At 39.6% G+C, this 21,422-nt stretch overlaps 1 protein-coding gene across 7 annotated transcripts in view; it reads left to right on the top strand.

The window, feature by feature from the left end:
• Positions 1 to 21,422, top strand: part of LOC126184547 (serine/arginine repetitive matrix protein 2-like) — a 294,117-nt gene that overhangs the window by 90,664 nt on the left and 182,031 nt on the right. For all 7 annotated transcript variants that reach the window (XM_049926972.1, XM_049926970.1, XM_049926968.1 and 4 more), the window contains 3 exons: positions 8,663 to 8,872; positions 12,025 to 12,323; positions 13,586 to 19,515. In XM_049926972.1, coding sequence (XP_049782929.1) covers positions 8,663 to 8,872; positions 12,025 to 12,323; positions 13,586 to 19,515 — 6,439 coding nt within the window. The remainder of the gene's footprint in view (positions 1 to 8,662; positions 8,873 to 12,024; positions 12,324 to 13,585; positions 19,516 to 21,422) is intronic.

The raw sequence follows: 21,422 nt of genomic DNA, 5'->3' as shown, positions 1-21,422 counted from the left end.
ACATGAAATAACCACAGAAATCAATGTGAGCATACGATGAACATACTCGTTAGGACAGTGTGGTGAAATTTGGCCTTAATCGGATAGGGCAACAGACAACCGACATGAGTGCCTTTATTAACAGCACATCACCAGCAGCACCTCTCTTGGGCTAGTGACCATATCGTTTGGACCCTAGATGACTGGAAAACTGTGGGCTGGTCAGATGAGTCATGATTTCAGTTGGTAAGAGTTGACAGTAGGGTTCGAGTGTGGCACCAACCCACAAAGCCATGAATCCTAGATGTCAACAAGTCACTGTGCCAGATGGAGTGGCTCCATTATGCTATGGGCTTTGTTTACATGGAATAGACTGGGTCCTCTGGTCCAACTGAACCAATCATTGACTAGAAATGGTTATGTTCGGCTACTTGCAGACCATTAGCAGCCATTCATTGACTTAATGTTCCCAGACAGTGATGTCACTTCACCGGGCTACAATTGTTCGTGATTGGTTTGCAAAACATTGTGGGCAATTTGACCGAATGATTTGGCCACTCAGATCACTCGACATGAATCCCACCGAACATTTATCGACACAATATTAGGAGGTATCCTGTGACTTTTGTCATCCCAGTGTAAAGTAAAATTCTTTATGATTTAATTGATAATATTATGTGTCTTTAACTTGATTTAAAAGTTACAATTTTTAAAACTATTTTTAAAGAAATATAAAAAATTACTTCGATGTAGGCCATGCGAGTGTGTTACAGACGCAGCCATAAGTATGTAAACTGACCAGTATATGAACTCCACTTAAAACTTTGAGTTCTTTCTCTCAGGATATTCTGGCTAGTACACTTCACAACTTTTAAGGGTAGAAACACTTCAGGTGTATATTTAACCTGTGATGTTTCATTCGGAACTGGATTTCATAGACCGTAAGGTCCCCTTGTGAGATCAAAATGCCTTGTCACTAGAATGCTGAGAGGAAGTCAGTAGTGACATCACTGAATTATTTAGAAAATTTTCTCAGCTAGTGAAAATAAGCAGTTCCATGTTTATGGACCTGGAGTCAGATTTCGAACAGACTGGAGGGAGTACATGGCCATAGCATCATGTCTGTGATTCAGGGGTAATGCAGTACAAGTTATCTAATTCAGATTGTTTCTAAATCAAAGAACATTGTACATTAAGGACTAACTGAAGGAGGTGGTGCAATTGTTGGACACTGAACTCATTCGTGAGGATGAAGTTTGCTCTGTCCAGCCATCCTGATTTTTTTTTTTTTTCCCCTAAATTATTTTAGGCAAATGCCAGGGCAGTTCCTTCAGCAAAGCCATGGTGTGCCACCTGTTATACCCATATAAAATCGTACTTCTCTGTTCTACATGTTCGTATTTTTTGGCAAAATTCACATCTTAAATTTGGGTTTATTTTTGATGAAATTCACATTTTTTTTTATTCAAATTTAAAAGGTTGTCACACTGTGTGACTGGTGATGAAGTATGAGTACTTTGAAAATGGCTCTTACTAATTAAATGGAAATTGGGGAGCTTTTTCACTGGAATATTTAATTTTGCAATAACTTCAACATTTTTTTCTGATCTGATCTTTGCTTGTTTTCTTCTTTTAGATGTATTTAAGCTTTTAACAGATGATTGTTTCTGTTGGGAAGCAGCAGTATTTTCCCATCAGTGAACAGGGTGCTTCCCTGGTTTAAGATGTTTCTTCCATTATTTTTCTTTTCCTGCCCAGTTTGATCAAATTGGTTGTGGCCTTTCAAGGACATTCATAGCCATTCCACCCATACTTGACAACAGGTACTTGTGTAGACCTAAAACAGAAAAAAACTATTCACATGTTAGGCAAGACTTGTGGCTTGGTCAAAATACATTGATAGGGCTTGTATTTTCCAGTTGTTATAGTACAAAGTGGTGGACACAATAAACAGGCAATTCGCCCAAGCATAAACAAACTAGAATTGTGACCGGCAGATTTGAGAGTAGTAGTATGGGGAACAAGCCCCACCTCCTTCAAGGAGGGTCGCCAGTCCTACACCAGTGTTCTGCATTTCTGTGAAAACAGAACTGGTACACGATTGTAGGGATCACCAATCCATTTTGGTGTTCGGAGGATCATAATTAAATTCTGTAATGGAGCAGAATTAGTAACTACACTCATTTCAAAATAATAAAAGAAAACAATGAGCAACCCACAACACAAAGCATTTGATAACAGCTACCGCACAATTGCTTGTGGGAATTAGCATTGTTGTGAATGAGGTCTCTACTGGTATTTGACACAACCACAGTTCAAAACACCTGCAGCCTAAATCTGTCCTGTAAAAGTTTACATCTTATTCTAACTCCTGAGCTTCAGTTAACAGACAAATTTGCTGCTAGGTTCCATGGCCAAGTCCTGCGTTGCATTACGCTGAATCTATCTTATACAGACCTTTCAACTGTCCTCTGTTGACTTGGTGGCAGAGTATTGAGTGCTCTGATAATGTCATTGCATTTGTGCACTTTATATTTTGCGAACATGTTCTTATGCACATTATCTTTCCAAATTAGTTTTGCCAGATGATGTGCTGTACCAGTAACCAAAAAATTGGAATATTTTTTGTACTTCTATACAGAAAATAAAGCTATTTAAAACTATCTTTGGTAAAATGTATCAGCTGGTTACAACTCAATATGAAATAACAGTTAAAAGATAATTTTGCATTTTGAAGCAGAATTCACATTTATTGCAAATGGGAATTTTTCAGGTCCCTACTAATCAGTAATATAGATATCAGCACCTTAAATACATGAATCTTTCTAAAGTTGAGACATCTTCAAAGGACAATTGAAAAAAGTGTGATGGAACAGCTCACCATCTGCAGCATCGTCGACAGGACTGACTGCGGACCTTTGGTACAGAGCTGAGCGGAGGGTCTGAATCAGAGGCTGAGACAGTTCTGCGACCGTGTGGGCTGCAGATTCCTCGACTTGCACCATAGGGTGGTGGGGTTTTGGGTTCCGCTGGATAGGTTAGCAGTCCACTACACACAGCAGGCGACTACATGGGTAGCAGGGGTTGTGTGGCGTGGACTGGGCAGTTTTTTTAGTTAGATGGCCTCGGGCGAGTACAGAAAGGGCAACAGCCACAAAGGGTGCAAGGCAAAGTCAGGACATGCGGGGACCAAGCAGCAATCGATATTGTAATTGGAAACTGTCAAAGCTGCGTTTGGTAAGGTACCGGAACTTCAAGTGCTGATAGAAAGCACCAAAGCTGAAATCGTTATAGGTCCGGAAAGCTGGCTGAAGCCAGAGATAAATTCTGCCGAAATTTTTACAAAGGCACAGACAGTGTTTAGAAAGGATAGATTGTATGCAACCAGTGGTGGCGTGTTTATCCTGTAGTGAAATAGAAGTGGATAGCTCCTGTAAATTATTATGGGTGGAGGTTATTCTCAACAACCGAACTAGGTTAATAATTGGCTTCTTTTATCTACCTCCCGACTCAGCAGCATTAGTGGCAGAACAACTGAGAGAAAATCTGGAATACATTTCACATAAATTTCTTCAGCATGTTATAGTCTTAGGTGGAGATTTCAATTTACGAGATATAGACTGGGACACTCAGATATTTAGGACGGGTGGTAGGGACAGAGCATCGAGTGACATTATACTGAGTGCACTATCCGAAAATTACCTCAAGCAATTAAACAGAGAACCGACTTGTGGAGATAACATCTTGGACCTACTGATAACGAACAGACCCGAACTTTTCGACTCTGTAAGCGCAGAACAGGGAATCAGTGAACATAAGGCTGTTGCAGCATCCCTGAATATGGAAGTAAATAGGAATGTAAAAAATGGGGGGAAGGTTTATCTCTTTAGCAAGAGTAATAGGAGGCAGATTTCAGACTACCTAACAGATCAAAATGAAGATTTCTGTTCTGACACTGACAATGTTGAGTGTTTATGGAAAAAGTTCAAGGCAATCGTAAATTGCGTTTTAGACAGGTACGTGCTCAGTAAAACTGTGAGGGACGGGAAAAACCCACCGTGGTTCAACAACAAACTTAGGAAACTACTGTGAAAGTAAAGAGAGCTTCACTGCAAATTTAAACGCAGCCAAAACCTCTCAGACAAACAGAAGCTAAACGAAGGTCAAAGTTAGTGTAAGGAGGGCTACAGGTGAAGTGTTCAGTGAATTCGAAAGTAAAATTCTATGTACCGACTTTACAGAAAATCCTAGGAAGTTCTGGTCTTACTTTAAATCATTAAGTGGATCGAAACAGCATATCCAGATGGGATGATAATGGCATTGAAACAGAGGATGACACGCGTAAAGCTGAAATACTAAACACCTTTTTCCAAAGCTGTTTCACAGAGGAAGACCTCACTCCAGTTCCTTCTCTAAATCCCCGCCCGAACGAAAAAATGGCTGACATCAAAATAAGTGTCCAAGGAATAGAAAAGCAACTGAAATCACCCAACAGAGGAAAGTACACTGGACCTAATGGGATACCAACTCGATTCTACACAGAGTATGCGAAAGAACTTGCTCCCCTTCTAACAGCCGTGTACCGCAAGTCTCTAGAGGAATGGAAGGTTCCAAATGATTGGAAAAGAGCACAGGTAGTTCCAGTTTTCAAGAAGGGTCGTCGAGCAGATGCACAAAACCATAGGCCTATATCTGTGACATTGACCTGTTGTAGAATTTTAGAACATGTTTTTTGCTCGCGTATCATGTCATTTCTAGAAACCCAGAATCTGCTCTGTAGGAATCAACATGGATTCCGGAAACAGTGATCGTGTGAGACCCAACTCGCATTATTTGTTCACGAGACCCAGAAAATATTAGATACAGGCTCCCAGGTAGATGCCATTTTCCTTGACTTCCAGAAAGCGTTCGATACAGTTCCGCACTGTCGCCTGATAAACAAAGTAAGAGCCTACGGAATATCAGACCAGCTGTGTGGCTGGATTGAAGAGTTTTTAGCAAACAGAACACAGCATGTTGTTCTCAATGGAGAGACGTCTACAGACGTTAAAGTAACCTCTGGTGTGTCACAGGGAAGTGTTATGGGGCCATTGCATTTCACAATATATATAAATGACCTAGTAGATAGTGTCGGAAATTCCATGTGGCTTTTCGCGGATGATGCTGTAGTATACAGAGAAGTTGTAGCATTAGAAAATTGCAGTGAAATGCAGGAAGATCTGCAGCGGATAGGCACTTGGTGCAGGGAGTGGCAGCTGACCCTTAGTATAGACAAATGTAATGTATTGCGAATACATAAAAAGAAGGATCCTTTATTGTGTGATTATATGATAGCGGAACAAACACTGGTAGCAGTTACATCTGTAAAATATCTGGGAGTATGCGTGCGGAACTATTTGAAGTGGAATGATCATATAAATTTAATTGTTGGTAAGGCAGGTGCCAGGTTGAGATTCATTGGAAGAGTCCTTAGAAAATGTAGTCCATCAACAAAGGAGGTAGCTTACAAAACACTCGTTCAACCTATACTTGAGTATTGCTCATCAGTGTGGGATCCGTACCATGTCAGGTTGACAGAGGACATAGAGAAGATCCAAAGAAGAACAGCACGTTTCGTCACAGGATTATTTGGTAAGCGTGATAGCGTTACGGAGATGTTTAGCAAACTCGAGTGGGAGACTCTGCAAGAGAGGCGCTCTGCATCACGGTGTAGCTTGCTGTCCAGATTTAGAGAGGGTGCGTTTCTGGGTGAGGTATCAGATATATTGCTTCTCCCTACTTATACCTCCCGAGGAGATCACAAATGTAAAATTAGAGAGATTTGAGTGTGCACGGAGGCTTTCCAGCAGTCGTTCTTCCCGCGAACCATATGCAACTGGAACAGGAAAGGGAGGTAATGACAGTGGCACGGAAAGTGCCCTCCACCATACACCGTTGGGTGGCTTGCGGAGTATAAATGTAGGTGTAGATGAAGATAAATGAATATGAAAGAGAAAATACAGTAATTAAGGATGTATATTGCTGTGTGTTGAGAACAGAATATTGTTTATTGATGAAAAAAGGTGCTGTACAACAGACAGCCATGCACATATGGCAGATTGATTAACTTTCAGAGTCCTCCTTCAAAGTTCAGGTGCATGTGTTCACCCCCACCTACCACCCACCAGTCCATCATCCTCCCCCTCCCCCCAACCCATTTTTTCATATGCTAAGCAATTTATCGTGTGCACTCTGTGCCTGTCTGCTGGTCAATGTCTTTTCTGATGATTAGTAATTTATCCTCAAGAACATATTTGATCCTGAATTTTCTATTGACTGGCTTTATGAAAACGAAATTGGGAAGTTATACATACAACAAAAAATTGTCTTTGTTACATGAGGCAATATGATTGGCTGTAACAGGAAGCAGGCAGGGTGAATTTGGGTCAAAAACTGGAGATGATTATATGTTCGGAAGTTTAAAGAATGGATCAATCAGTCAAATTATAAAGTTAAGTAAAAACTCAATAAGTTAAAGCAGCTCAGAATTATTTTAGATAATTTTTCTTCGTTAATTTGTGATACTCTTGCCACTGGAAGACACTGGTATTTTTTAAAACTTACTCAGGCATCTGCAGTAGACTGATTGATAGTGCTGTGTGACCTGTGTACAATGCACTAAGCACAAGGATGTTGTTTTCTAGTTTCTGTAACATTTCTGTAGTCTTTTTGCTGAGTATCCTTTCCTGTGGTACAAAATTTGTACGATGCCTTTAGGCAAAATCCTTCATTGTTAATATCTTGGCAGTGTGCGGGGAAAAAGTGCTAATGTTGATAGAAACATGAATTGGGTGATTAATTGAAATTAAGGAATTATGATATTTATATTAAGAATTCTGTATATAATTCATTGACACTTCACCCGCAAAACAACATTTTCATGGCAGATAAATGGACGAATTCATTATGTTGATTATGCTGACTGTACTTATTCGTATTGTTCCTGCCTTTCTCTCCAAAGTGTCGGAGAGTTATCTCATTAGTTCTTTGATGTTTTAATGACAACCGTAGAACATCTGTTCTTTTATCTTGTACTTTCCTAAAGAAAATTTTGCCTTCTCCTTTATAGGTGTTAAGTAAATGTTTGATAAATTATGTTTTTATATATTTATAGTGCTATGTATCGAAACATTGATGCTCTAAACTGTACTCCATTTAAGAGTTTTGCACATTTTTGTGGTTGAACAGACCTTATGCTGGATCTGTTTGGAAAAGACATTATTTTTCTGTAGTAGTCTACTAATACTTCAGTGTAGTTTCATCATAACCTATTGTACTATTTACAGTGATTGTAGATATGTAGTACTCTTCCAACATTCAATTATCTGTTATAGAATTATTATTTATTTAGGCCTCTTAGAGGTTGTCAGGACCAGATCTTTAGCTTACGGCAAATAATGGAGAAGTGTTATGAGTGGAACAGGGAATTGTATCTATGCTTTATAGATCTAGAAAAGGCATATGACCTGGTTCCTAGGAGGAAGTTATTGTCTGTTCTACAAGATTATGGAATAGGAGGCAAACTTTTGCAAGCAATTAAAGGTCTTTACATAGATAGTCAGGCAGCAGTTAGAGTTGACGGTAAATTGAGTTCATGGTTCAGAGTAGTTTCAGGGGTAAGACAAGGCTGCAACCTGTCTCCACTGTTGTTCATATTATTTATGGATCATATGTTGAAAACAATAGACTGGCTGGGTGAGATTAAGATATGTGAACACAAAATAAGCAGTCTTGCATATGCGGATGACTTAGTTGTGATGGGAGATTCGATTGAAAGTTTGCAAAGTAATATTTCAGAGCTAGATCAGAAATGTAAGGACTATGGTATGAAGATTAGCATCTCCAAAACGAAAGTAATGTCAGTGGGATAGAAATATAAACGGATTGAGTGCCAAATAGGAGGAACAAAGTTAGAACAGGTGGACGGTTTCAAGTACTTAGGATGCATATTCTCACAGGATGGCAACATAGTGAAAGAACTGGAAGCGAGGTGTAGCAAAGCTAATGCAGTGAGCGCTCAGCTACGATCTACTCTCTTCTGCAAGAAGGAAGTCAGTACCAAGACTAAGTTATCTGTGCACCGTTAAATCTTTCGACCAACTTTGTTGTATGGGAGCGAAAGCTGGGTGGATTCAGGTTACCTTATCAACAAGGTTGAGGTTACGGATATGAAAGTAGCTAGGATGATTGCAGGTACTAGTAGATGGGAACAATGGCAGGAGGGTGTCCACAATGAGGAAATCAAAGAAAAACTGGGAATGAACTCTATAGATGTAGCAGTCAGGGCGAACAGGCTTAGATGGTGGGGTCATGTTACACGCATGGGAGAAGCAAGGTTACCCAAGAGACTCATGGATTCAGCAGTAGAGGGTAGGAGGAGTTGGGGCAGACTGAGGAGAAGGTACCTGGATTCGGTTAAGAATGATTTTGAAGTAATAGGTTTAACATCAGAAGAGGCACCAATGTTAGCACTGAATAGGGGATCATGGAGGAACTGTATAAGGGGGGTTATGCCCCAGACTGAATGCTGAAAGGCATAATCAGTCTTAAATGATGATGATGATGAGAATTACTTTCATTCTTGTCAGATAAAAGTCTTGAAGTCTGTAGATAAAGTTACTATTTAAGTGATTTTACATTACAGGTTGAAGAAATTGTAAGCGTATCTTCTGATGATGAATTAGAGCTTGAAGTTGTTACTAGAAGTGGAAGAAGAGTTAGAAGACCTTCAGTTTCATCAAATTCTGACAGTGCCAGGACACAGCAGAAAACACCTGCTAAAAATGGACCAGCTGAACAAACAAGTACTGCGAGAAAGAAAGTGACGAGACGGGCACGCTCACCCCGTGGAGAGGTAGATTAAACTACTTAGAGATAAAATGAAACAAAATTTCATGCAGTGTAGTGTCAGAATAAATTTGATTTGCTTTGTTATTTTTATTAATTGGGTGTTAAAAACTGGTGTTTTATATGGGTCTAATGTACAAGTTAATAAAGAGGTCACACTGAAGTTTTTGAGAAAGTTATGCAAATCACATCTTTTCCGGTCACCTATCATATCTTTTATGTAGTGCTCTCCTTCAGCTTGTACTCACCAGTGTGTGTTGTGTCTCCTATTGCTTGGTGAAGTCCAGAATGTACCTATTTGGAATGGCTGTTCAGAGATGGTTCATAGTTGCACATATCCACTTCTGGAGGCACACAATTATGCTCAAGATGGTTTCTTACACTTTTAGGAAGAGAAAATCATAGTTAAGTTACCCTATAATGCCATATGATGGATACTGATGCGTATTTGTGACTACTCCTGTATAATCCTTAACCCTTTAACTGCTCTGGACGTGTTAATGTTCACCCCTTTGTACCTGTCCCTGTGTGCTCTGAACGTGTTTACACGTGCCACCAGTCCTTCTACCTGGTACTCTAACATGTCCAGAGCACACAGGGACAGGCACAAAGGGCCGCACGTTAACATGTCCAGAGCAGTTAAAGGGTTAAATTGTGGTGACTACATGAAGAGAGCAGCTGTCATTGTGGTGTAAGACACATTGCAGATCATGACTCCTCTATTCTTTAGTAAAACTTAGAAAATCAGAATCCAGTGTACCAATGTAGTGAAAAAAGCTTCCTCCATCTGGTGTACGTTTCCTTGTTTTCTTGACTTTCATTAGATGACAATCATTTGTGGAATTTCAGAAATATGATTGCCACTTTGCCTCTGGATCCAAATGGTACAGTCACAGTTTATCAGCAGTTACAATCTTGAATATCAAATTTTACATACTCAAGTGAAGCCTAGGAAGCATTTGTTGAGATAACTACAAGTGCTGGAACCTCTGTTCTGTGGCCAAATAGATGATATTCAGTGACTGTAAACTCCACTGGCATGAAGGCAGTAGATTACAATGGAACAAGTCCTTCAGGTGCAGTGGATGTATTAGTTGTTGCTGCAAGTTCTCTCTTTATGTAAACCTTTAAGTAGGCATGGCAGACTCATCCATGGCTCTGAGCACTATGGGACTCAACTGCTGTGGTCATAAGTCCTCTAGAACCTAGAACTACTTAAACCTAACTAACCTAAGGACATCACACACATCCATGCCCGAGGCAGGATTCGAACCTGCGACCGTAGCGGTCGTGCGGTTCCAGACTGTAGCGCCTTTAACCGCTTGGCCACTCAGGCCGGCCCGACTCATCCATCTGTGATGTGATATGATATATCCACCTGCACAATTCAGTGGCTTGTAATTTGTAGGATTGACAAGTTACAGTTCACCTGATGTTATGAAGCTGGCAGCTGCTTACTCCACTGTATGATAACCTTTATCAGTCGTTCTGCTGTGTTCTCTGATAGTTCTAAAATTTTTGTTTGTACTGCTGCTTTTCATAGTAGTGCTTTACCAAGGACAATGAGTAAAATAATGATATGGAGGTGTGGAGTACATACAAGAAGAGGCCTTCAAAGAAATATATCTTACTGATGTGTAGAATGTGAAGTTCCTTTATGTGCAGCACCCTGTTATAAAATATTTAACACAGAAAACAAACTGTAGTTTTGCGGAAAAAAATGCCATTTGCTTATGTAATACATTCTATATTTCATAATGCCAAAGGCAAAAAGAATGGGATGGGTCCAAGAAGATCTTAAAGAAATTGGTGGGGTCTATATGATCTTAACCCATTTGAGTCAGCACCCCCGAATCTCCCTTATAAACTGGTGTAGCCAGTGCCTGAGTAGTAATTGGGCATGGTCTCGAAAGGGTTAATGTTCTTACAAAGTAAATCATTCACAATAACAGAATCACCTTCATCATTATTGTCAGAATCACTTGAAAAACACTGCCATTCTCCACTTCTTTATGGGTGTAATGATGTAACTGTTACTGGAATAGTCCTCCAAACCATTAAAACATTCACTCACACAGTCGCCTGGATCTCCATTCTTACTTGGAACATCTGAATAATCTTTGTCCAAAACCTTGAAAAGTATTTAATATTCATTCAGTTCCTTCCATTTTCTGAGTAAGACGATCTCTAAAAGCAGGAGGAACTTTGAAATATCAAAAGACTGTCAGTATGCTAAATAATCAAATAATAAATTCAACAATTGGTTTTGATACATTGACTGCTGGTGTAAACATCTAAATAGATGAAGTAGTTAAAACATATCACAGCAGATGGCATCTACAGATAGCATGTTGAAAACCCAAGTTATCTCAATATCCATACATAACAGATGCCACACGAAATATGAGTAAACTTGAGACCTGTCCGCAATGTGCTAATTTTGGTTCGTAAATTAAAATCCACAAAGAAATGTTTCCACAAATGAGGAAGGTACGTGGTCCAACTGCACCAGCTTGTGCATTTAGTTCATAATAAAGAGATAAAAGCAGTTCATGTGTGATGTGAATCCTTCGGGAAGTTTGTCAGGTTGTGTCAAACATATTGCCCAAATAGATGTGCCCTGGTCTAGATAATGAAAAATTAGCCTTAATTAAAAAAGGTGATCATTATTTGTAGACATATGTAGGTAGTTAATAAACTAACTAATAAGAAGTTTACCATCTTATCTGTGACTTTGAAGAGGAATTAAATATCTGGTCCTTCTCTTTCTTACCTTTCACCTGCTTGTTTTTCCTTTTCTCTGTTTTGCTTCAGTCTACAAGAAAACTACCTGATGATTTAACTTTTAATGTATATTAAATGTTGTTGTTATGATTTCTGCTTATTTCCTCATATTATTTTCATAATAAAACATATTTAAATACTTTTAGCATGACTGAAATTACTGAAATAATTTATGCAAATCATGTAATCAGTGACATTGTAGCTCACTTCTTACTTTTTAAACAGAACGGGTTTCATTTCCACTCTAGTAATTAGGATGATACTTGACTTTTAAGTGTCTTCCATTTGGCATGTACTGAAAAGAGATTGAAACAAATGTAATTGTATATAAAACTGTGACTAAGGAAAAACAGTGTAATTTTTTTTTTTTTCCAGCAGTCATTTTTTCGTACACAACGGCGGCGGCGACAGCGGCAGAGACAGCGGAATACTTCCGAAAGCTCTGCACAGACTGTTGAGGATAGTGAAGAAGAAGATGATGATTCGACTGTAAGAAAATCTGGACGATCACGTTTAGCAGAAAATCTGGGACTGGTTCCATGCCGTCGATCACAGAGTTCTAATACTGCACATGCCCCAGCACCAGCTTCCAGTCTCAATCGGCAACGGGTATCAGCTGGTATTCCTACGTTGAACCTGTTTGGAAATGATAGTCTCGACTACTTTTCTGATGGGTACGAGTCTTTGCTAGTGCTAATTGATGTTTAAACCTGTTGTGAATGTGCGTGAGAGAGAGATACAGAGAGAGAGAGAGAGAGAGAGAGAGAGAGAGAGAGAGAGAGAGAGAGAGCTAATTATTGAACTAAATGTGTATGGTGTGGCTCACTGATAAGCCATGGCATATTATATAATTTTTTGTACTTAATCAGGTGATGTAATGATTTATTGTTTCTGTGTTAAATGATAGATCAAAACTAAATCTACCTTTTTGTGGTAGTCACCTGTTGGTCACAGAAGGATTTCAGTACTTTTAGGATGTGGAGTATAGATGTCTGAAGTGAGGTCCTGACTTAAGGTGTCCCAGGCATCCTGTTCACACTGTGCAATACTGAATTTTTATATTTTATAATATTCTCTCTGTTATTGAGAGGAAAAAGCATAATGAAGAAAATACATTCTTAGACATACTGTCTTGGCCACACAAACTGCAGTCAGTTTTTGTTGCCATCAGGAAGAAAATAATAAAGAAAAAGGGTAATATTACAAAAGAGGATTCCAGCCAGCAGACTTTTAAGTCCCACTTTCAGAATTAAAAAAAAAAAAAAAAAAACCTGTCCACTATTCTCATTTTTGCTGTGTGTTTTGAAACATTCATCACATCATAAGTTCATACGGTGATCAGATTATTCATTCATCTTTCAGTTTTGGTTTGTTACTGGTAAGACATCAAATTTCTTCACTTCAAGTCAAATTAGTAAACTATAGTTATTATTTTTGCATAATTTAAAAACATTTTAGTACTTTATTTTACATGTTTTTTGCAATATGAAGGGCATGCCCATTTGCGTGCATTTGGCCGTTTTGGATCTTGCAGCAATATTGAATTTTGTTCTGTGGAATCTTTTATTCACCTCAACAATATTTCCAGAAATCACCATATTAGCAAAAATAAATACAACACCTAAAAGACACTGTGAAAAATGGTGAAATGGTGTGGCTTGCAAAGTAGTAGTAGTTTCAGTTTTCAGTATTTTTGTAAAAATTTCTTCTGAAGTCAATTTAAAACAGGTAAAAATTTTGTTAGATTTTAAACCTGATTTGTTTTGTGCCCCACTGAAGTGTGTGTGGCCCTTTTTTTTTAAAATGGAGGTACATTATTTGTGGTGATGTGTAATATGGATACCCCCAAATTTGATGACATGAACACATTTTTTGCTGTAACATTGTCCAATGTTGCTCTGCCTGTTATTAAATAAGAGTTCTGTGTTAATTACAGGTCAGACGGTGAAAATGGAAATGAAGGTGGTGGCACTAGAATGTTGTGCCACCGATCTAGGTCGTCACCAACAACAGCAAGACGTTTGGCTGCAAGAAAACTGTCTCAAAGCTTGATGAGCAGCACACCAAGGCCTCGTGTTAATTTGAATCCTCGGCCAAGCACCTCACGTGACACTACTTCAAGTAGCCGCCACAATCTCCTGGACTCCATAATGGAAAGCCAAGGCCTATGGCATTCAAGGAATACGACCATGTCTCTTAGGAGAGATGGTACAATTACTATTAAAAAGGCATCCAAAGTGGAGAGGCCAAGTAAGGCAATGTCTGGTAGTGATGATGGACAAAGCATTTCTAGGTTTACAGAATCCTCAGATGGATATCGGGAAAGGATACAACATGACAGTAATCCACAAGAATTGCCCTCCCGTATTTTCACTCAAAGGGATGCAATTAGTGTTGTCCCTATTGCAGATAGTGGTCCTAACATTTTTACCAGCCATGCTGGTAGTAGTGGATCTTCGAACAATGTGGGTCAACAAACATGTGTAAATAGCAGATTTCCATGGGAGTCCCATACAAGTAACCGAGTAAATGTTACAGACAACCAGACAAGAGTTTCTCAAGTTCCACTGTATCCTGGTAACTCTAGCAACTCAAGATCTCCTGGATCATCTGGATCATATCATCATAATAAGGACAGTCAGTATGAAAGGACATCAACTTCATCATACCAGTATAGTGGACATATGTACTCAGGTACCCATCTTTCTGGATTTGATAGTGATAGAGGTCATTTGGGATATACAGGCTACTTGGGTCCAGAGAACAGTTCTACCACATCAGATTTACCAAATCCTGGTAGGTTCAATTTATTACCACAATTTCCAGTAAGGCGAACACATCCTCATCCTTCCACATCCCTCAATGCTAGCAGCACCGATGAAAGGCAACTCGAAGAGAGTGACTTTCTTGATGACCAAGATATCTCAAGTGGAAAGTCATCAAATGAGAGAGACACTAAGAAAAATACTTACCGGAAGGTTACAGAAGATGATGACTTAGATATTTATAGTGACATCGAAGTATCCAGTGCCGGTGGACAAAATTGTGCTTCTGAGCATGAAGATAATGAACGTAATTTTGATGTTCTTCCTCCACCCCCAGAACCTTCAGCTTTACTTATAGGGCTTGGTGAACAAGATTCTAGTGATAGTGAAACAAATGATTCTTTAGTAATAGATATTCGTCCCAATCCAGATGACCATACACATAAGGATAATGTTACCAAATCACCAGATGAGTCCGAAAAGTATGATCCAGCTGTTCCATGTGATGATAGTGATGATGATGATGAGCCACTTGTATCTCAGAATCTGCATAAAGAAGACATTCCACTCCCACCATGCCCTCCTTCATCGGAGAACGTAGATATGAGTACTTCAAATGCAAGTTACTTGCAGTCACCAACCTATGGTGAGCTGAGCAAACAGTGTTCTGTTCATGTTACTGAAGCTGTAACAGAAGCAGTGAAGGAGGTGATCAACAGTACTCTTCAGAGCTCTTCAGCATCCATTAACAAGGCTCTGGCATCTGGTGATGAAGACGACGATGAGGGAGAATGTCCCAATTTCTCTATCTACTCAGCTGACAGTATGGACATAGCCCGGAAAGCAACTGAAATACCGGAAGAGAATACAGGTGCTTTAGATAAGAGTGATCCTGTCACTGTCATGACAGATGAAGACAAAGCAGAGGTTGAAAAGTGTGAGGCAAAATCTGATATTCTGGAGATGCCGATTGAATCGAGTAGTGACCATAACAACCAAGAGAGCAGAGATAATGATGAACAGATGGAAGAGTCAGGATCAATTTCAGAAGTGCAACATGAACCATTAGAAAATAATGATGATATGATTGAGCATTTGTCAAAAACTCTTCAGTGCAGCAGCCGCAGCAGCAGTAGTTGTAGCAGTAGCAGCAGTAGCTGTTGTAGCAGCAGTAGTAGCAGCAGTGGTAGTAGTTCCAGCAGTAGTACTGACGGTAGTTCTATTAGCCAAAACACTAGTTGTGAAGAACCAAGCAAAGTTGTCACATCCGAAGAGAAAGACACTACTGCTATAGCTGTTGAACAAATAGCTGACCAAATGAGTAACCTCAGTGCCGTTCATCCTGTTACGTCAAGTGCCTCTGAAAACCATGAAAAAAGTGCAATCAGAGATGAGAATGATCCACAAAACCATGAAGATGTGAAACTAGATGTGTCCGGAGAGACAGAAAATCTAGTGGAAGGAGCTGCTTCTGCAGTATCTGCAGTGTCACCAAATAATGCAACGGGTTCACAAAATAAGACTGCATTGTCACTAAGTAACACAGCGTCATCACTGAATAGTGGTCTCCCTGCTACAACTCCAGTTGGACTGGAAGGTCTGGACACTGAAACAATATCAGAAACTGAAGAAGCAATAAATTTTGATGATGATATGAGTCATGATGAAACTAGTTTTTTGAGTGAAGAAGATGGTGAAATTTCCCCTCAAAAGAAAAGAAAGAAAGCTACTGATGAAGTGAAAGATAGCAGCAAAGCTGACAACGATATGTCTGCTGAGAAACCACAGCTTGAAAAAGACCTATCTCCTGCTGAAACAGTGGATTATGAGGAGGGTGAAATAGTAGATGAGCGTCCAAGACTGACTGATGTCACTCAGAAAGATAAAATTTTAGACAAAGATAAAAGACTTGAAAGTAATGAAATAAGATCCGCAGATGAAGCAGAAATGAGTGAGTCTTCTGTACACGCAGGAATTGAAGAAGAGAAGAAGAAGAAGAAAAAGAAATCTACGGACAGAGATAGGGACAGGGCGGATTTGAGTGTAAATGATGATGATGAAACAGTAAAGGGAAAAGGCAGTACATTAGATGACTCTATATCATGGAAGAAACCATCCAAAGGAACTAAGGAAAGAAACTATAGAGATAGCAAGAGTATCAAACCAACAGAGAAAGGTAAGGATGGAAGCAGAAAGGAAAATGAAGATAAAGAATTACCTAAAAAAGAGAAGAAAAAGAAGGAGAAAAGAAAAGACATGGAAAGATATGATGTCAGAAAAATAGTGAGTGATAAAAAAAGAAAGCGGAAAGATGAATTTGGCCGTGATCTCTCACGGGATCGTTCATATAGTAGGTCACGGTCACGTTCCAAATCACGTGGTAAGTCTCGTGACAGATCAGTATCTTTATCAAGATCAAAGACTAATCGCGCGAAAGGCCGCTCGTCACCGAGGAGGTCAAGACACCGATCTCGCAGTCGTTCTCGTAGCAGGTCATATAGATCGAGAAGTAGATCAAAAAATAAATCTATATCAAAATTAAAAGATAGGAATCGAAAGAGCCGTTCAAAAGAAAGACAGAGAAAGGCGAGTCGAGATCGCTCCAGGAGCAGAAACAGAAGAAGTCGATCAAGATCAGGCAGCAGGCTTAGAAATAGATCAAGAAGCAGATCCATCCACAAGTCAAGGGAAGGTAAAGACAGATCTAGAGCAGCTACCAGACAAAAAAGACCTCCAAAGAATCGTCGATCATGGTCACGCACATGGACATCATCGTGGTCTCGATCAAGATCACGATCTGTTTCCTGCTCATCTTATTCCCGATCTCCTTCGCCATCAGCAAGACGGTACAATCGATCTTACTCAAGGTCTTTCTCGAGATCCTGGTCTAGAGAACGACACGAAAGAGTTCCATTGCTTGAAAAAAAGACCAACCCTGTTGCAAAGCCACCAAAAAAACTCACTGTTATAGTAAACAATAGCAAGGAGGATAGTGATAGGCAACGAAAGAAAGATAAAAAGAAGAAGGACTCGAGAAAATCCAAAGACCAGTCAGGAGCAGAGAAGCGCAAGAAGCGGAAAGAGAGATCTCCATTGCCATCCAAAGAAGTTTTCACTTCTGGTGACAATATTCTAGTTAGTGTGAATTTCAACAAATCAAATAAAGGACCCGGTGCAAAAGATGCTGCCGTCGCTGCAGCTGCAGCTGTTACATCAGCGTCTATATGTGCCTTGCCTAAAGATTCATCTAAGCGAAAACAAAGAGAAGATACATTTGATGTAGGTAGGGAAACAACTAAAAAATCAAGGAAAGATAAAAGTGGGAAAGAAAAGACATCCAAAGCCTTAAATAATGCAGCAAATACTGATAAAACTCTGAACAGAAGATCCAAAAAGGGAGCAAAGGGGGACAAGAGATTGGCTGCATTACTTAGGCAAAAACCAGTTGCAATAATTGATTTAGATCAATCACCATTTCGTGAACAAACCCCTTCACCCAGAGATCTCATAGTTCTGAGTGACAGTGATGATGCACAACGAGATAAAGAAACTGAAATGGAAGATGGAATTATGACCAGGATGATGCACCAGGAAATACTCAGTCCACAAAACTCTCTTAAAATGTCTGCAACAGCACGAACTCCTGAATCTCAGTCACCACTTATGAGTTCTGTTGGTAACTACCTGAATACTAGTACAGGTCCTAAGACACCGCCTGAACCACAAATAAAGTTTTCAATAGCTGCAAAACCTCAACTGCGCTCAATTAGTAATCCGTTAAGAGAAGAGGATGATGATTTAATGGCTGAGGACACTGTACTGGATGAATCCGATAGACAGATGGATGAGGACCTTGACAGGGACATAATGCATAAAGGTCCCAATACACCACCTGAACCACGAGGACCAACAACTCCATGTTCTCCACCTATTTCACCTGATGCTTATGATCCATTTGATCCCACAAAATCAGGTACACCGTCACCTGTAAGAGAAGAAGTACATATTGATGAACTCCAAAGTCCAAGTGGTACACCATGTGAAGAAGTGATGCAGCATTCTGTAGGTGTGACTGATTCCCCTATTCAAAGTGACCCAGAAGATACAACAAAGAAAACTTTAGAAATGTCATCAGAGATTCCACTAATACAGTCTTCTGACAATTTACGGGATGATGTGACTCTTTCTCCAGATAGAACAAAATCTCTAACCATGATTGAAACTATGTTAGGGAGCTCACCATCAAATATTGATGAATCTGTTGTTGGAGCATCACAGCATCAGTTGCAAGTGGAAGTTTCTCCTTCAGAGCCAGGCGAAAAGTCAAGTACCTTGTCTGTTACAATGATAGTGCCTATGAACTCTGACATTACCCCATTATCACCAGAAATAAAAATTATTCCAATGACAGTTCAGCAACAGAAGCTTCTCAAACAGAATATAGTGCAGCAGCCTGTCACATCTACACCTACACATTGTAGCACACCAAGTAATTATTCAAACCTACCCAGTAGTATTGCCAGTACTCCAATTTCACCTTTAACAAGTACACCTGTGAGCCGATCAAATGTCTTTAGCACTCCAATTACCATTACAGTTCCTCAGCTATCATCTCATCACCTTCCACACCACCTCCCAAGCTCTCCTGTTGTGTCTCAGCAGAGAACAGTAGGTATCAAAACTGTTCCAGAGAAAGTGACAGCTATTTCGTATGTGAAAAGTGTCCCACAAAGGCCAACAGGACAACAGAATGGTGATCAGAAGGAACAGATACAAGATACATCTACAGAAGTTGTTGATATGGACCTTGATTCACCATATTCACCAGGGTCCAGTGAGGGCGATGACTTGTTTGAACCGCCGTCGGAGACTGTAAAACCGACTGCAGCATATCCACCCATGAATACAAGAGCCTCCCAGACACCACAGAAGAATTTGAGGCAGAGCTTACCAGCAACAGGGAATACTCCAAATAAACCACCAGACAAGTTTGATGCCCTATTTGGCATGTCACCAGCTCGTAACAAAGGTTCTACAAAAATGGGGAAAATTAAGACTCACCATGGAAAAACTGGAAAAATGAAGGGGAAGTTAGGAAAAGGTTAGTATCCTCATTTCTATATCGTTTTGAAATACTTTGAGTAATGTTTCTGGTGGTGGAACGATGGACCCATGGCTTATTTTGAATTACAGTTAAGTTAAAATCACATACAATTGTGATTGTTGGGTGTGCAGATTTTAAGTATAGGACGCAGTGTAAGTTTCCCTTTAAGTTATGCGCTAGTGATAAAAATGCATTTGCTATTTGAAATGTTTGCATTCAAAACTTCATTAAGTTCACATCCTTTCACTTTCTGAATTAATTCTTTCAATTTTACAGAAATGAGAAATGATCACCTCTAATCGAAATAATGGTTCATTAGCATTTTAGGGGTGTTGTAAGGCTTCAAGTTGTATGCAGTTACCTACAGTATACTATCTCAAATCCACTGTTATATGGGCACAGTGCCAATTGAAAACTGTGTGATCAAAGAATAATGTAATGAAATTGGACATTACATATTGCTCGAAAACCAGTTAAAAGAATTGACTTCATTACAAAAGATGTGGCAATACAAATCAAAAGAAATGACAGATTCTTTCAAAGGATAATCACTAGTGGTTTTCAGACACAATTAAAAACAAAACACAACTCAAATTGTTACAGATTTTGCTACATTGTTGAAACTATTGACAGATGTCCATGGCTTTTATGAGTCATTGGGGATTGACTGTAGTAACTCATTATCATATTGCTTCCTTCAATTAATCCTTAGCATAGACATTTGTAGATCTTACTTTTACTCTGTGCCGCCTTTTCTTGTTTCCAAAGAAGACCATGTAGCCCGATGGGTGCTAAGCCTTTTAAGCTTAAAGGAAATAGGTAATATACAAATGTTCCAACACTATCACCGTTTTGGTTACCATTTAGGCTGAGTTCACTGAATATACACATCTGAGAATGTTTTGTAATTTCCTAGAGATTATTTTATGTCCTTATAAACAAAAACTTTTGTTATTGGTTTAGTCATATTAATGGTTGCAGGTGACACCTCATTATTTTGTAACAGCCTTGTGATAAATCATTAGTTTAATATACAGGGCAAAGAAAAAATGCCGCACTTGGAGGTTGGCATGTGATTCTTCATCCAGTTTCAAGACATTGTAACAAAATCAGATGGGGCACATTTTGAAAACACGCATATGAAAATGTGGACCTGGCAACACTGTCACATCATGCAGCACATTGGTGTGTAAAGATGAATGTGTATCACCCCACACTACCATACCAGTCATTGTAGCTCATTGAGTAGACTGCTGGGACATCAAACCCTCATCCACCATGGAGCTAGGGTTCGAACCCTCGTGAGGTTCCTTTTCTTATTTTTTACAAGTCCATTCCCTAGTCCCCATCATTCGTGAGCAGGACATCGTTTTGTCACATGACAGAGGCCTACTACATGACAGTGGGATCCATTAAACTACATTGCATATGTCTACTAACCACACAGTGCACAACCAAAATTGGGCCTGTCAGGTTCATGTAGGGCAGATTCCTGATGGAGTGCACAGGTGATGAATACGTGGCTATGCTTTTAGTGCCAGGTGCATCCGACAATCAAGCTGCTGCTACTGCTCATGCATATTGTACCCTCAAAGGCACCATCCTGATAAAGTTTTTCATTGCATGGAGCAATGCCAGGTCGTCCAAGGAATAGACGTACTCCACAAACAGAGGACCCCATTCTTGAAACCGTTCACTAGTCGCCTCGACAAAGTACCCATTATATCGCAGGGCAGTTGCAGATATCTCAGAGATTGGATGTTGAAGTGTTGCATGATAAAGAACTGCATGCATATCATTACACATTAATTCAACGCCAGTGGCAAGAAGACCACATTCAATGAGTACAGTTTTTCAGCTGGCTTTTGCACCAAGTGGAAGATAACAAACATTATACAAATAAT

The sequence above is a fragment of the Schistocerca cancellata genome, chromosome 4, assembly GCF_023864275.1.
Source record: "Schistocerca cancellata isolate TAMUIC-IGC-003103 chromosome 4, iqSchCanc2.1, whole genome shotgun sequence".
Taxonomy (NCBI): domain Eukaryota; kingdom Metazoa; phylum Arthropoda; class Insecta; order Orthoptera; family Acrididae; genus Schistocerca; species Schistocerca cancellata.
The sequence above is the reverse complement of the archived record's forward strand: the minus strand, read 5'-3'. Positions and strand labels throughout refer to the sequence as shown.